This window comes from Tribolium castaneum, chromosome 2 (assembly GCF_031307605.1).
Source record: "Tribolium castaneum strain GA2 chromosome 2, icTriCast1.1, whole genome shotgun sequence".
Classification (NCBI taxonomy): Eukaryota; Metazoa; Arthropoda; class Insecta; order Coleoptera; family Tenebrionidae; genus Tribolium; species Tribolium castaneum.
The window spans coordinates 25,938,349-25,953,708 of record NC_087395.1 but is presented as its reverse complement, the minus strand read 5'-3'; the positions used below and the strand labels follow the sequence as shown (position 1 = coordinate 25,953,708).

Below are 15,360 nucleotides of genomic sequence, written 5' to 3'. Positions count from 1 at the left end.
GCTTGTCATTTCATCACTACATTATTTATCGTTTGATAAAATTCCAGTGTTATGAGTAAACGTAGCGCGAAATTTTGAACTACTAATACGAAATGGCAAAGAAAATGGATAATTCCGGGTCAGGTTTTCGATTTATGCAAATGAACCATTTCAAAATCGTCTTTATTTACAACATAATACTACCGACTTGTTTCCTTACTAGTAAAATAAATACTTTATACAGCATTTTTTCTCCTATTCTTACGCAAAATAATCATTTAGAATACTTGGTTTAAATTCCTCTAATTGAAGTTGAAGCTATGATGTAATTTTTCTTCAGATTATAATTTTGAAACATTTTCGCTAATAATAACTGTAATACCCTATAATAGCATAATTAATTCCAACTAATCAACCATTATGTACAGTTACAATCATTATTTACATTCAGAACAGCACCAAATGATTACTTAATTATAAAAATAACAATTTGTGCAAAACCACAAACAATACAAAAAAGAAAAATATCACACACAAATAATTGTAACAGCACCTTTTGATAATGAATGAATGACACGTAAAATGACGATTTTTTCTCCTGAAAAACCAAGTTTCGTACATAATAACAATATTACGTACCGAAAAATACGAAAATGCTCGATTTATTGCAAGTGTCAGTGATAAAATACTGTTTAGAACAAACCGCCCTTGCGACCAAACAGCAACGAACTCAAAGTGCCCAAAGTGGAAGTTTGTTCCGGAGGTTCTGGCACTTTTTTCGTTGAAACTGTACCCAAATCAGATCTAGTGACTCCTCCACGACGCTGTTTCCGCGAATTTAACTGCTCGAGACGCTTACTGAGGGCGCCACTGCCCGGCTTTCCGGGGACTCCCAGACCAGACGGGGGCTTCCCTACAACAATAACCATAGAAAATGACATAAAAGCAATCAAAAAGAGTTCTTACTTTGGTTAGGCAGAGATTTAGTGCCAAGGTGGGGCTCCGGATTCGGCAAAAGACAAGTCAACTGGGCCATAGGGCTCGTCAAGGCCGGCCGGGAGTACAAACCAGCGGAGATGGACAGGGCCCCCGGCGCCCCCATGAGGTTCGTTATGCCGATGCGCTCGATCTTACCCACGAGACTCTAAAACAAATATTTGGTCACGCAAAGTCGGCAAGGCAGGTTTCTGCAATTATTCGAACAGTAATAAGTGTTTTGCAAATTTTTTATATTTTTATAATATTTATCATAAATCAATTTATCCAACTTAAAATGATCCTAGTTGTTATCGCAAAAAAATCGGACAAACACAACATGAAAAATAAAAACTCGTGCAACATTTATGTTTTATTTCCAGCGTTATAAAGCGTGGTACATGCAAATCAGGCGTCAAATTCGGGCCAGAACATCGAGTCCCAATGAAAAGAAGAATTGTTATTTACCTCTGCCCGTTCCGGTTTGCTCCTTTTGCTTTTGATCATTTTTTTCTTAGCTCCGCCTCCTACAGTGTCTTTGATAAATTGGGGGACCGAGCTTAGGATCAATTGGGGGAAACTGAAAGGTTCCGGAGATTCGGACCTTGACTGGGAGGGGCTCCCGTCCGGACTGTTACATGGAGTGGCTGTTGGGGTGAAACTATTGGCTCCATTGGGCGTGTTGAAGGCGGAGGGCGTGGCCGCTTTAATTCCTATGACAACAGTTAATTACCAATTTAAAGCACGAACGAGCATAGCGAGTGTCTTAAATAGTTTAAACAAAAAAATTAAATAATTCAAACCTCGTTCGTTCAATATTTTGGCGAGTCCATAAGTCGTGGAGAAAGTACTGCACGAGTTCCTCCGACTCAGCTGTCCCGGAGTTTGCGGTGGTGAGTTCTGAATACTTGAACAGACTGACGCCACTCGACTGCCTCTATTACTCGGTGTAACAAAAGTCCCATCATCCGGATGCATAACCGTGCTGTTAGTTAGTGTGTAAGTCGGTTGTAACGAATCAAAAATCTTGCCGGGATTCGAATACTCCTCATCCTCCTCCAAGTCACTCAAACCGTACGACTCCAACCCCATCTCCTCCAACTCCTTCCCGCCCCTGATCTTCACCCCCGGCCTCTCCTCCAGCAGCCCCCCAAACGTGGGCTGCGCCAACTGCGCCCACTGATGCAGCGTCTGCGACCCCTCGATCGGCTTAACAATTTGGAGCTTCTCAGGTAACTTCCATCCCATGTAGTTACCGGAGCCCGTCGACATTAAACTATCGGGGGTGCGGCACCCGAACGGCACACAACCCTCACCCTCATAGCCCCCGAATGCGGGGCCATGCTGGAGGTTTGCCCTCCGGGCGAGGACTTCGCCTGGAGTTAGGCGTTTTAGGGCGGCTTCTAAATCGGCAGCGCCCGGAACGCCCGGAATCCCCTTCTGGGCTCCGCCCCTGCACAAACTAGTGGTTAGCGACGTGTCTGCGCCCCCATGGGGGTGCTACTTACGGGTAACCGTCGTCGGAGTCGGTTTGACTGAATTCGGTGTCCGAATGACCGGTTGAGTCAATGCTGGGGTAACCGAGAGAGCTGCTGCTGTAAATTGAACCGGAAGAACGGCGCATGTCGGAGGTCTGGGCGCGGATGCTCATACGGGGGCCACTTCCGGCCGTGCTGCTCGCGTAGCCCCCCAGGCCCGAGTGGAGGCTGCCCAGGCTCTCGGCGCTGCTGAGGGAGTTCTGCGAGGCGCAGCGCACGGTCTCAAACACTTTCTTATACTGGGGGCTGCAGAAACAATCGTAAATTTACAACAGTAAAAACACCGATCACTAGTTATAACAAAAACTGTCTCAAACAACGAATGAAAATTTTCAAACTTTGATAAATTCATCTCTGAGAAACTTCACCTAGAGTTTAAGTTCTTATTTTAATCAAGACTTGAGATATTCATAATTGTAACTAAGAATTTTGAACTATTTATTAGATTAAACTAATTTTTACGCAGATTACGTAAGTATGCAAAATTTCAGTTAGTTGTTTGTGTTTTTTTTAATTCGAAATAGAAAAAAATGCATGCCACCTACATGTCCGAGTTGGAAATCCCCGAATCGGTGCTCAACTCCGAATGCATCGACATCTCCAGTTCGCTCTGCAAACTATCAAACGGCTGCGTGTTCGCGCCCAACGACGAGAACATGGCAATTCTCGCCCCTGGCATTTGTTTTTTGCGTAATTTTCGCAATTGTTCCTGCGTATCGCGTAATAAACTCTCAACTTCGTAATATCTCGCCTTGAATTCGGACAATTCAATGGCCAAGCTGCCTTGATTATCTTTGGTGATTTGAAGAAGACCGTTCAGTTCGTAATTTTCCGACATGAATTTGTTGAGACGTTCCTCCATATCTTGGAGTTTGGACTGAAGTGTGAGGATTTGTTCGTGCTGGAAGCGATTTTCCTCCTTTTGGCGGTCGAGCTCGTCCTCGAGGAAACCCATACTTGTGTTGGCGCACGTCAGTTGGCCGGTCAAGTCCTTGAGGAGCATTTGTTCCTTGGCTTCGACTGTTTCGGTGTCACGTGCCAGGCGGTTGTACTCTGACTTCAGAGCCTTGTTTTCTTCCTCAAGTCCGGCTAAATCACTGAATTAGAAAAAAAACACAAAACACAAATTAATCAATTACCCATTCGTTTTTGCATCAATTCCAGATTAATTCGCCCGCTGGTCCCATTCTCGAAAATGGACTCGTCCATGTCGTTGGTGAGTATTTGGATGAGTTCGGTTTTCTTCTGCACCTCATGGCTCAACTGTGTGATTTTCTCCAACGCCGATTTTAGGTCCGTTTCGAGCGAGGCGATGGTGTTTTCGAGTTTGCTGTTTGCTTGTAACAATTCTTTGCCGATTCGTGCCGTCAGTTCCAAGTCTTTTTCTTTCTGCAATAGACGGTTTTATCGTCGTTACTCGTGACCGTAAACTGGCGATAAGTCGGGGTCAGAAATTGACCTCGATTTTTGGAAAAATTCCTCCAAATTTTTTCAAATTACCTCTTCCAGAAGCCTAGTTACCGCTTCTATGTCATCGTAGGTCTTGGTCATTTGGCTCACCCGGTTACTACATAGAACTGGAAAAAATTGCGAATCAACCTCTACCAAATAAAATAACAATAGAAACAAAAACGTCGCTAATATGTGACATTAATAATAAGATAAAATTTACAAAAAAAAACGATAACTTATCAGTTAAGTAGGCACGTCCTATACAGATAGGCATCGCTGGAACTATTTTGCAATCTTAAACCTCTGGATTATGCAAATATTGACTAAACATTGAGCTAAATTTACTCGCTTGTGTTATTCTATTTCTAATTTATTAGCGATTATTGTTTATTAATTTTCAAGTACGAGCAACGGAGCATAGTATCAGGGAAAAAAAACGGAAGTGAGGTCGATTTTTTTAATCTCGGCACTTAATTTACACTCGAGATGTGTAAATTTTTGTCTCTACGTCACTTATTATTACGTAAAAGTGGTAATTGCTGGTTAATATGTGTCAATATTTTTCAAACAAACTATTTATAGCGGAAATTCCATTTTGTGGTGTATGAATGTCAGAAAAAGGTGATAGATTTTTACTCACTTTTCACGATAAGCATTCATCAGTAACACACATTTTTTAGATAATTTTTACTAAATTAAACCCAGCAAGCACCGGCCTTCAACTTCAGGGTTAAGAGTTTTGTTTTTTTATATCTTGTACAACAACAAAGCAACAAAATATTTCCTTCTCAAAATAAAATATTTACAGACCACATTTTGTTGTACATTTATTATTTACTTGTTTTCAGTCTTTTCGTTATTTGCTTTTGAATTATTCTGTTTTTGTACTAAATATTTATTACCATTTTATTTTTAACTTTTTATTTTATCAACAATTTTATAAAAAGAGTTGTGAATTTTGTACACATTTTTTTTCTTAGATTTCCGGGTTTAATTATTATTTTTTATATTTAGATATTTTCTTGTCATTTTTTTAATGTAACCATTTCTTTTTTACAATTTCTAACCTTTCTTGTTAAATTTTTGTGTGATTTTTTAAACCTCACTATATTTTTTCAGGCTATTATTTTTAAATTTTAAACGTTTTTTTCCATTAACAAATGTGTGTTCTTTTTAAATTGTGTTCCTTTTAATTACAGTGAAACCTTTTCAAGCGAATTATAACCCTAACAATGAAAACGCTAAGCAAATTAACGGATTTAACTTTAATTCGTTCATTTTATTTACCAAAAACTTCATTCAATAGCTAATCCGGAGAACACCTTGCAATAATTAGCTCGGATAATAAGGGTTTTACTGTATATTTATGTCCGATATGTTTTAATAAACATTTAAAAAAATGCCTTCTTTACTCAAGCCTTGATTTTCTCCTTCCGTCTCTTCTAATAAAAAAATTGTTCCATCGCATGTTTGCCTGAAAATTGTTATATAATCGACAGGAAACGGATTTATTTTTGTTTGTTTGTACAAACGTCAGCGAACCTAAAATAAACAAACTCGTCTACAATTTTTTTTTAATTTTTTGAGGTCGAAGAAAATTCTATTTTCACGCATTTGTTGTATGAGAAAAAACCCATCGTATAAATGACACTTCAACAACAATAAAAACAATAGAGGAGCGCAGAAAAGAAAACACAATTTATTATCAATGAGGCACACTTTTCCCTAATTATCCTCTTTTTTTTTTTAACGGAAAAACAATACATGCAGGCACACAATAAAAATGACCCTAATCCTTGCAAAAATAAGAGGGTCATACCGATCTATTTTTCAGCTCCTAGTCAAATAAAAATAATCGTGACACCCAATCGTGAATATTTTTAAATGAACACATGCACTAAAATATGACAAGTAGAAAAACTCATTAAACTAATCCGTAACATGTGTTATCATTAAATCTTTCAATGGAACAGGATTATGGTGATTAGTGCACTAATTTACTGGCCTAAAGATTAAAAAATTAATACTTACGAAAATAATTAAGAGTCTCCCGGATTTGATCCGGAGATAGTTTCAGGTCGGCTTCGTCGATTTGCAACGCTGGTGACGGTATAAACCAATCCTGATTTTCGTAACCTGCATAATAACACAAGATTTTCGCACATTTTTCTAACACGACAACACTGATACTAAAGCGAAGCCTTGAAAAGGCAATTTTCTACGTTTATTTGGTGAATAAACGCCGCACGCTTGACTGAAATTCTCTTCGCTACTTACCTCCGAATTTCGTCAACGTATCGGCCCTTAATTTGTATTTGGGAATTTGTTCTTCCAAGAGACTGATAATCTCCACTTCGGGAAGTGATTCTCCACTGCACAGCTCTGGAAAAAACAGGAGAAAAGTATGAACACTAGCGGTGCGCTATCGTAAACATAAATAAAAAGTACAGGTGCTCGATAACGGTTACTCAACGGCAGAAAAGGAGAAAGAAAGTCATCAATGGGAAAGAAAGTGCTTTTTTGTACAAGGTACGTAATGTGTTCATTTTGCAGTTTTAAATCTTCCCGTGAGATATGTACACAAAAAATTATATAATGCGTCGTATGACTCCAATGTCATGTCCCAACCAGCAAGAAAATAAAACACAATAATTGATCGTAAAATAATAAAATTTCTTGTACAAGTTTAACGTTATGTAACCGCTTTTTGAACAATAGTCACTTAAATCAACCTTGAATGACCCCACATTCCGGAAAAAACATAACCCCGAGTTCAAAGGCAACAGTTGGAGACCTGTTTTAAGTCGGTCAAAAATTCAAGTTTGTTTTATTTGAAAAATGCTTTTAAACCCGATAATAAACAAAAACAGAATTATTTTTAGTACGATTAGCTAATCTCGATTGCCAGTATTGCGTTGTTCAAATATCGCAAAAATTGTGATAAGAGATATACTCCCCAAAATACATCACTGTGTTCAAAATAATTAATTAAAATATTACTACATTGATACTTTTTAATTTCAACATTTTACATAAACTTTTGAGCCCAAAAAATGTAGTGCAATCTCTAAAAAAATACAAGTAACATAGAGAGAAATGTTTTAAATGTAAATTTAAATTTACAATTAATAAAAAGTACTTACTTAATAACTTTTTTTGTCCTTTAATTTTAATTTTAAGCCAAGTTGAGTTTTTGAGCCAAAGATTTATTTATTTAAATATGGTACAATCACAATCAACAAGAATGTCACCCCTAAAACCGCAGCCACAAATGTGTACATTTGACTAGTTTACAAACCAGATGGATTTTGTGTAAACTAGCTGGGCAGTTTGTAACTAACTAAAGATTTTAGGTAGAGTTTTGATAGGCGGTCCGGTTGGTAGGGGTGTCATTCTTTTTGATGGTGACTGTACCATTTAGTTCGCAAAAAATAATAAGCTTTTTTATAAAAAAAAGCCCGTTTTGAAAATAAAATTTTGTTTTTATTGAGATAAATGAATGAATTAAATTTAGATAATTAGCCTTAGATTATACTCATTGTCAAAAAAACTGTTTTATGACCAGTTATTATTTAAAAAAAATGATAAATATAACTCCAATTCAAAAAAAATCAAAACACTTTGTCACATTTGTTCGTCTCTCAGATTTTCCAAAAAATAAATAGTTCAAGTAAAGACACTTGGTTCCACACTTTTTATTAAGATGGTATAAAACTGTAAGTATTCAAATGACATTAGAAAAAAGTTTCTGATTTACTTAATATTTCAGAAAAAATAAATGATAACAAAAAATGGCACAAACAATAATATTTAAGACTTAATAATGGTAGTAAACAACAAAAAATAAAATGCAAATATTATTTCCTTTTTTAAAAAATTGTGAAAAGTTGGCCAATTTTTAGCGAAGTCGCAAACCATTTTTATAATAACACACAAATGTGAACGATTTTAACAACAATAAAAATAATCTTTATCGCTGTGATAAGACGTTAGATGGCACCACTAAACAAAAAATGCACATTTTTAACGAGCTCCACCTAAAATTAATTAAGTTTGTGTTAACTGATTTCCACGAGAGATTATTTATGAAAATTGTGATTTCGTAACCGTTTCAGGCCCAAATAGGCAAAAATCGGCCAAATTTACCCGCATTATCTAATCTAGATCATGTGGTTCAATACTTGAAGTAGTTGAGCTGACGTTTGTCTTATTTTTAGTCCTTCTTGTAATAATTTGCGATAGGCACAACATTATTTATAGCTTCAACTACTCACAATCAATAGTTATAATAATCGTGCAAAGTCAGAACCTTTTCACTCTCATTAAATTTATCGACAAAAGTCGCTCGTTACGAGAGAAATTCTTGTAACAGTTGGTGATAATAATAATAAAATCACTTATGGTCGGTCAGATGACAGCCATTCACTGATTAATTTCTTTCGAAACAATTATTTACACCGCACACAACGTGAATGACGCAAATTTCGTGACACATCAACAGAAATAAGTCCGAAGCCTGCTGGCTTAAAAATACGCTAGGTGCGAGTACTTGAAAAAAATTATTTAATTAATAGAGGTTGACAAAATCACTCGCCAACAATTCAAGCGGCCTTCGGTGAAGCCCCGACCTGGCCTAATTAATTTAATTCCGAATTAGACGTAATTTTAAACCAGGATTAGAAAAGTTTTTCTGTTCACCTTGATAATGAACGCGTTGCCACTTCACATCGTGCTTTTCTCAAATGAAATAATCATTCTTTATGGAAAGACAATGGGACGACTTGTGAAAATAAAACTACACAATTTACATAAATTAATGACGCTATTATACAGTTAAAGAAATTATTTGCTTCCGGTGATAGAAAACACAGATCGATTAGGGCGATAAAAGCCTTATTGTGGACTTATTATCACACGGTGATAATTGGCAGATGAATATGGGAATACAGGCACGCTCCCTGTTAATTACACCGGTGATTATACGCCGAATTAATTAGTTGTTATCAAATGATAAGAAAATTCGCATTAATCGGTCGAAATCTCCCCGTGATAAGATGGAGCTTTCTAGTAGGCAGCTCCAAAATTTCGAATTTCCTATTGATTGAATTTTGGCGGAAAATATGAAGGCATGCAAATTTGCTGCAGAAAATAACAGTGAAAGTTATTTAAATATTAATAATTCGCGTTCGCATTTAAAAAACGTGTAATTTTGTCGTTTTGGAGTAATTTTCCGTCCGTGACTTTGAATCTGCTTTATTAAATTATGGCCAACATATGGTGGTCGTATAGTTAGACATAACTGAACTTGGGTGTAATGACTGAAACATGGCTATAAACCAGAAAAGTATGTGTCTTTTGGCACTTGATGAATTGAGATAAACGGTTTAAATCACGCAACTTCCGCTTGATAAAAGTGTCATTTATCAAAGAAGAAACTTGGATGCATTTTACTTTCGCAACAAAACTACCAGTCACAATGATTGAAAGTTTGAGTAAAAAACTAGCAACTGATAACGTTACTGCATACAGATAGAGGTAGTTTCACTTTGAGAATTTTTTCAAAGTTTCGACCTATTCACGCATTTTTGGTGAAAAATGTGCTTACTTTCACGAAAATGCCATAAAGTTGCAATAGAAGAGGGTTTTGCTCATTATTTAAATTTGAATTTGCATACGTGTGTGATTTATAATTTTTCTACAAGATAAGGTAAATAATTAGGCAGTGCACAACAAATCAGCAAAAACAACTTTCTTTTAATATTTATTAATGTTCTGAAAATATAATATTCATGAAAATACACCCTAAACGTTTGTTCAAAAAATTAGTAATTAAATCAACTGAATAAAAAAATCTCTTACTAATGATGTAATAAAAGTACAACTTTAAAAAGACAATCAACTGTTTCTTAATTCAGTTTATGGTTTATTGTCATCTTATTTTTTACTTCTTATTACCTTTCTATATTATAATTTATTTATTGTGTATCAACTTTTCATGATATAATAATCAGTTATCAAGTTATTGTAATAAATGTCTAAAAAACGAGAAATTCAAAAAAGAATTCAGCCAGTTCTAGAGATGTAATTCTTTTTGATAGTTACTGTACATATTTAGGAGAAAAATAATGAAATACTGTATCAGAAAATAGATTTTAACCAGAAAAAACCTCAAATTAATTTGCATGTAGGTACACGTAATTTTATAGGTGTAATAAAGCTATTTTAAATATTTAAACATAGCAAAATTCCAATTATTACTCAAAAAGCGTTAAATTCTTCATTTATACCAGATTTTTCGGAACTCAATTTTGTTTTTCTTTTTAATCCGTAGACAAAATCTATCTCGAAGAATTTTTACCATATTTAGTTTATGAAATTATTTAAGGTGTCCCATTGGATTTTTTTGATTAAAAAATTTTTTTAAATCTCAATAATTTGGAAAAATCTGCGTTTTTTAGAAAAAAATAAACCTCTACGCAACACCTTATCTATTAAGATATTTTTTCGTATGTAATAGTATAGTTTGTAATAAATTTTTATTAATTAATTAATTATTAGTTAATTAATTTTACCAACAGCCACCCATTTTTTTGTGTTCACTGTGTCTCGGGAGAAAGTACGAACATTGTAACCATAAATTAAGCAATAAAAATGAATAGATTCGTATTTTTTATTTTTATATATGGGCTGTTTCAAAACTAAAAAAACAAAGTCGCATTTTATCTCAAAATTAGTTGTTATAAATTATTCATGCATTTCAAAAAATTAATCGCTAATATAATTTATAGTTTCAATGAGAGATCTAATCATTAATAAAAACTATTTTACATTTTTTCAACCTAATTTAAAAAATAAGTCGGTAAAATGCAACGTTGGAGTTTTTATAGTTTTGAAACACCTAATAAAAACGTTTTTTTTTGTAGAATTATTAGCAACCAAATGCTATCCCAAAAATTGCGATTAAATGTATTTTATATCCCTAAATTTTTTATAAAATTTGGCATGTAGTCGTTCTTTTAAATACAAACTGAACCAAAAAGAGGAGTCGGTTTTGACGAAAATCTTCGTCGATTTTATTTTTCTAAATGCTATATTTAACACCATAATGAGTAATGACATTTATGACGTATTTTTTTTGAGTAATGATGTCATTTTTATTTTTTCTAAGTAACAACTGACATTTTTAACTTTCTGGTAATTAAAAAAAAATCCAAAAATTAAGCAAAAAAATCAAAAAAAGGAGAAAATAAAAAAAATGTAAAAGTAATTTAGAGAATTAAAATGAAATATCTTGTCAGTAAAAGACACTTAGGACCGTCATTAATTAAATCCGCAATTAAATGCGTGACTAACTGATCACGTAACCAAATTAAGGCAATTCAAAAGATATGTTGTTCCATTAAAAAAATGTGTTGTATTTAATTTCGGAAACTCCATGTATACTTGAAAGTAAATTTAGATGAGTCAGGGGGTTAGTATGTACGGCTTTCGTAACAAAAAAATTATTTATTTAAAAGTCAATGAACTTTTTCACATCGCTGGGACACTCTGTATGTAAGCAACTCTCGACCACACACCACTGAGTTGGTGCGCCGGTTTGAGCACCCGGTATAATAAATAACACATCTTTATTCATAACTTATTGTAAATTTATTTAAAAAAATAACTGTGTATAACTGAATAATTTAATTAAAAAAACCTGGGCTACATTTTTCAATGACTGTGTACTCCGATTACATAAACCCTGACCAGGAACTATCCTTGATCGCACGCCAATAATCCCTCCAAATAAAAAATCACCCGAAATTTTTATCAGGTGATAAAACCCAAAGTCCGCTAATTTTTCTTATCTGTGCATCAATTCAAAAAAAATCTTACATATTATCGCACACCGCATCACACTCATCAAACTCATCACACATGGTACATCACTCGACTGAACTTGAAGCAACAGCAGAAGAAGAAGAAGAACCATGAACCATACCATTGTTCCAATTCTCCAGAACCTCACTCTGCTTCTCCCAGTCGTGGATATTGACGGATCGACCGGCTCGTACCCGTGGTCTTCCTTTCACGTTCTTCTGCATGGTACCGAAGACGGCCGCTTGAACCGTCTTTACACAACATACTCACACATTTTATTTTTTAATCAAAACGCAACAAATCCCTTCGGCGACGTCTACGTTTCTGACAGACAGTTCGTTAGCTCGGCGTCGAGACGCTCATTATTGGACGCGATCCAAACACTACTAAACCAACGGTTATTCACACACCTTTTGTGGACAGTTTCCGACCGAAAAATTAGCATGCGATAGGCGTTATCACGCGTTCATGTGCGCAAATAGTGCAAGTTTTACAAAAGTCGGATTTGAACTAAATTGTTACGAGTGCATCCAATTGAATCGAGTAAAAGTTATACCATCAAAGGCTTTCTATAACTCAATCACTAATTAATTAATTAACTCATTCACCTATCGCCCGATTACGATTTTTCTTTCGAGGGCCCAAGGTTAACAAAACGGTCCCAATTAAAGCGCTAAATATTTGTGTGAATTTTGAGACAATGCAACCAAATTAAATTTAATCCGAGTTTGTATGCACAGCGGATATAAATTTCACAAGACTCGGTTATGAAATATTTATTTTATTCGAAATTTAAACAATGAACTCGATTCCCTTGCCTGGAATTCTTCAATGAAGACACAAATTATATAAATAGACGGCCATTTATAAAGCACAGAAAATGCGAACTATTTTCGTACAGGACGTTTAGGTCCAGTAGCAAACAAACGCTTCTTCTCACACAAAATCGAAGTTTAGACGAAATAAAACGTAGGCGTCGCTCGATAAACACGACCTAAAAACACATTCGCGAAAATTTGTTTCATTTTTTACCAAATTATAAATTCTAGTCTCAAACAAACGACTCAAACTCCGCCTATTGCAATTCAATCGGCAAATAGACGCGCAAGCGTTTGCAAAATAAAGGAGTGGCCACTTTGTGTTTACCTGATCCATTAATTTTATTGGCTATTTTTAAATTCGCATTCATGAGAAAAAACTCTACATTATTATTCAAGTTGACAAAGCTGAATTTTATTTTTTGTAGTGGTATAACTGAACTAACTTCCACTAACATCATTTGGTTGCAATTTGCCAACCTTGTAAAAAATAAAATGCTACTTATCCAAAGATTTTAATAAATCCATTGGTAAAACAAAAAAATATCTCAAAATTAAAAGATTTCAAAACGGAGTAAAAAATCCTTATAGAGGGTGGCCCAGCTAAGCTTCCGTCTTCTGTAGCTCAGTTATTAGTAAAGTTGGAGTTTTGATATTTTGTAGACGTTATTTGTACTCTAGGAGATATTTCAGGAAAATATTTTTGATTATACAGAGTGACTCAAAAAAAGTATGACGTCAAGATAATAGTTTTTTTATGACATGTCATTATTTTTTTATGCTTATTAGCTTATGTTCTTACATGTCCCTAAAGTTTTTTTCAAAATACATTAAAATATATATATATATACCAAAAAATCAATTTTACATCTTTAGTTTTAAAAATTAATAAAAAATAGAAGCAACGTTTTTTGATGACATTATTGCTAAGAACGTGTTAAACAAGGTCTAACTGACTTATTAATTAAGTTTGATTGATTTGAATTACTACAGGGGGTTTACAATTTACTTCCAAACTTTTTAAAATTTAGAGCCTTTTGTTTTGCTTATTTTTTATTTTTTTAAATAAAATCTCCGTTTAATGTCATTTTTGACATAATTCTGTGATTTATTGGCTCACTGTTTAAAAAATTTTGCGCAGTAATTAGGTTTTTGCTGAATAAACACTTAAGTAAGGTAAATTTTTGGTCAAATTTGGCGATTTTTTCGTTCTAGTTTAATAAAAACAGGGAAAAAACTTGATTTTTGGTTTAAAAACGTGTTTAAATCCTCAGAACTTACAAAAATAATGTCATGTATAAAATAATTTTGTAATTTATTGCCTTATTTTTTAAGAAATTCTGCACAATAATTAAATTTTTGCTGAATAAACGTCTAGAAAAGGTAAATTTTTGGTCATTTTCGCCCAAATTTGGTGATTTTTTCGTTCTAATTTAACAAAAACAAGAAGAACAACTTGATTTTTGGTTTAAAAACTTGTTTAAATCCTCATAACTTGAATAAATAATGCCATTTTTGAAAAAAATCTGTGATTTATTGGCTTTTAAGAAATTTTTGCGCAGTAATTAAGTTTTTGCTAAATTTATAATAAATAAAAATAATAATAAATAAAATAAAATAATTAAACTAAAATTATTTGGCAACCCTAACGTAAATATATTCCGAGTTATTTGATAAAAACTTATTTTGTCAGGTGTTTGAATGACAAATTTGTATTTAGTCAAAAAAAAGTGTTGTTTGATTAAAAAAACTTCCATTGGTTTAAACCTACTTGACTTTTAACGACGCAAAGTTTATCAAAGCCGATAACACTTAAACTCTTCTCCTAATCTGCCATAATTTATTACATTTTAATTTGGTGGAATTTTTTTTTTCTGGAAAAAAAGTTGACCTACCAGTAAGGGTTTCCTGATCCCGTGAAGAAACACCTAAAGAGAGCGCGCGCTGGGCGCCACTCGTACCTTCCGGGGCTGCCAGCTTGGATACGAACACTTATCACTGATCCTAAAAATTCAAAAAAAAAATCACAAAAAATTATTTGGCCAAAAAATCGACTTTATTCAAGTGACTCGAGTGCAATTCGAACTCTCATAAAAGGGTAATTAGCAAGAGCAGGTGATAAGTGAATGCGTATATGCGGAGTGTCACGTAATTTTTGGACAAGTCCCTAGTGCTGTATTAGCAAAAATCACAATTTTTTATTTGGCCAAAACGCAATTTTATTTAAACTTTTAACAATTTTTTCATTTCTTTCTATAAAACTTTAATTTTGAAAAATAAACAAATGACTCGAACCATTTCGCAAATCTGAGTTGTAAAATCGCATTTCGCAAGCATGTCACCATTATTTATGTTTCTTATCAAAGGAACGACTCTCATGGTGTTGGAATGTTAATTAATTAATTTTAAACTTAAGAAAAAAATTATTTATTTAAACACCGAATTTTTTCGACTTACCACAAGAAAAAAATAAAAAAAATTCTTATCGAGGGCTGTGATCTGCCTCAATAAATCACTACATCATTAGCTGATTTTTACAAAAGCACAAAAAAATAACTGCATACTTGAGATGACCATTTTTATCTGATGGCTTAGAATAACTACATTCGCTTAAATAAATACACATCTGATAGGACGGACTTGTTATCTCTAATTTAATCGTTATTGATTATTAATAGAGTGGGCTTTATTCTCATGCAGATTTAACACTCAAGACAAGATATTTGTGCAAAATA

At 34.0% G+C, this 15,360-nt stretch overlaps 1 protein-coding gene across 2 annotated transcripts; it reads right to left on the bottom strand.

The window, feature by feature from the left end:
- Window positions 1–145: 145 nt before the first annotated feature.
- milt (milton) lies at window positions 146–14,558 on the bottom strand. Of its 2 annotated transcripts, none has more exons than XM_008200295.3 (11): window positions 14,521–14,558; window positions 6,222–6,326; window positions 5,976–6,080; window positions 3,993–4,069; window positions 3,632–3,881; window positions 3,038–3,581; window positions 2,463–2,738; window positions 1,758–2,407; window positions 1,423–1,667; window positions 946–1,123; window positions 146–892 (listed from the first exon to the last, which is right to left on the bottom strand). In XM_008200295.3, the coding sequence occupies exons 4-11, from the start codon at window positions 4,041–4,043 to the stop codon at window positions 672–674; spliced, it is 2,415 nt and encodes an 804-aa protein (XP_008198517.1). In that variant the 5' UTR covers window positions 4,044–4,069; window positions 5,976–6,080; window positions 6,222–6,326; window positions 14,521–14,558; the 3' UTR covers window positions 146–671. The 2 variants fall into 2 exon arrangements, with proteins under 2 accessions (XP_008198517.1, XP_008198516.1); XM_008200294.3 differs by lacking the exon at window positions 14,521–14,558 and adding an exon at window positions 11,929–12,183.
- Between the last annotated feature and the right edge of the window lie 802 nt (window positions 14,559–15,360).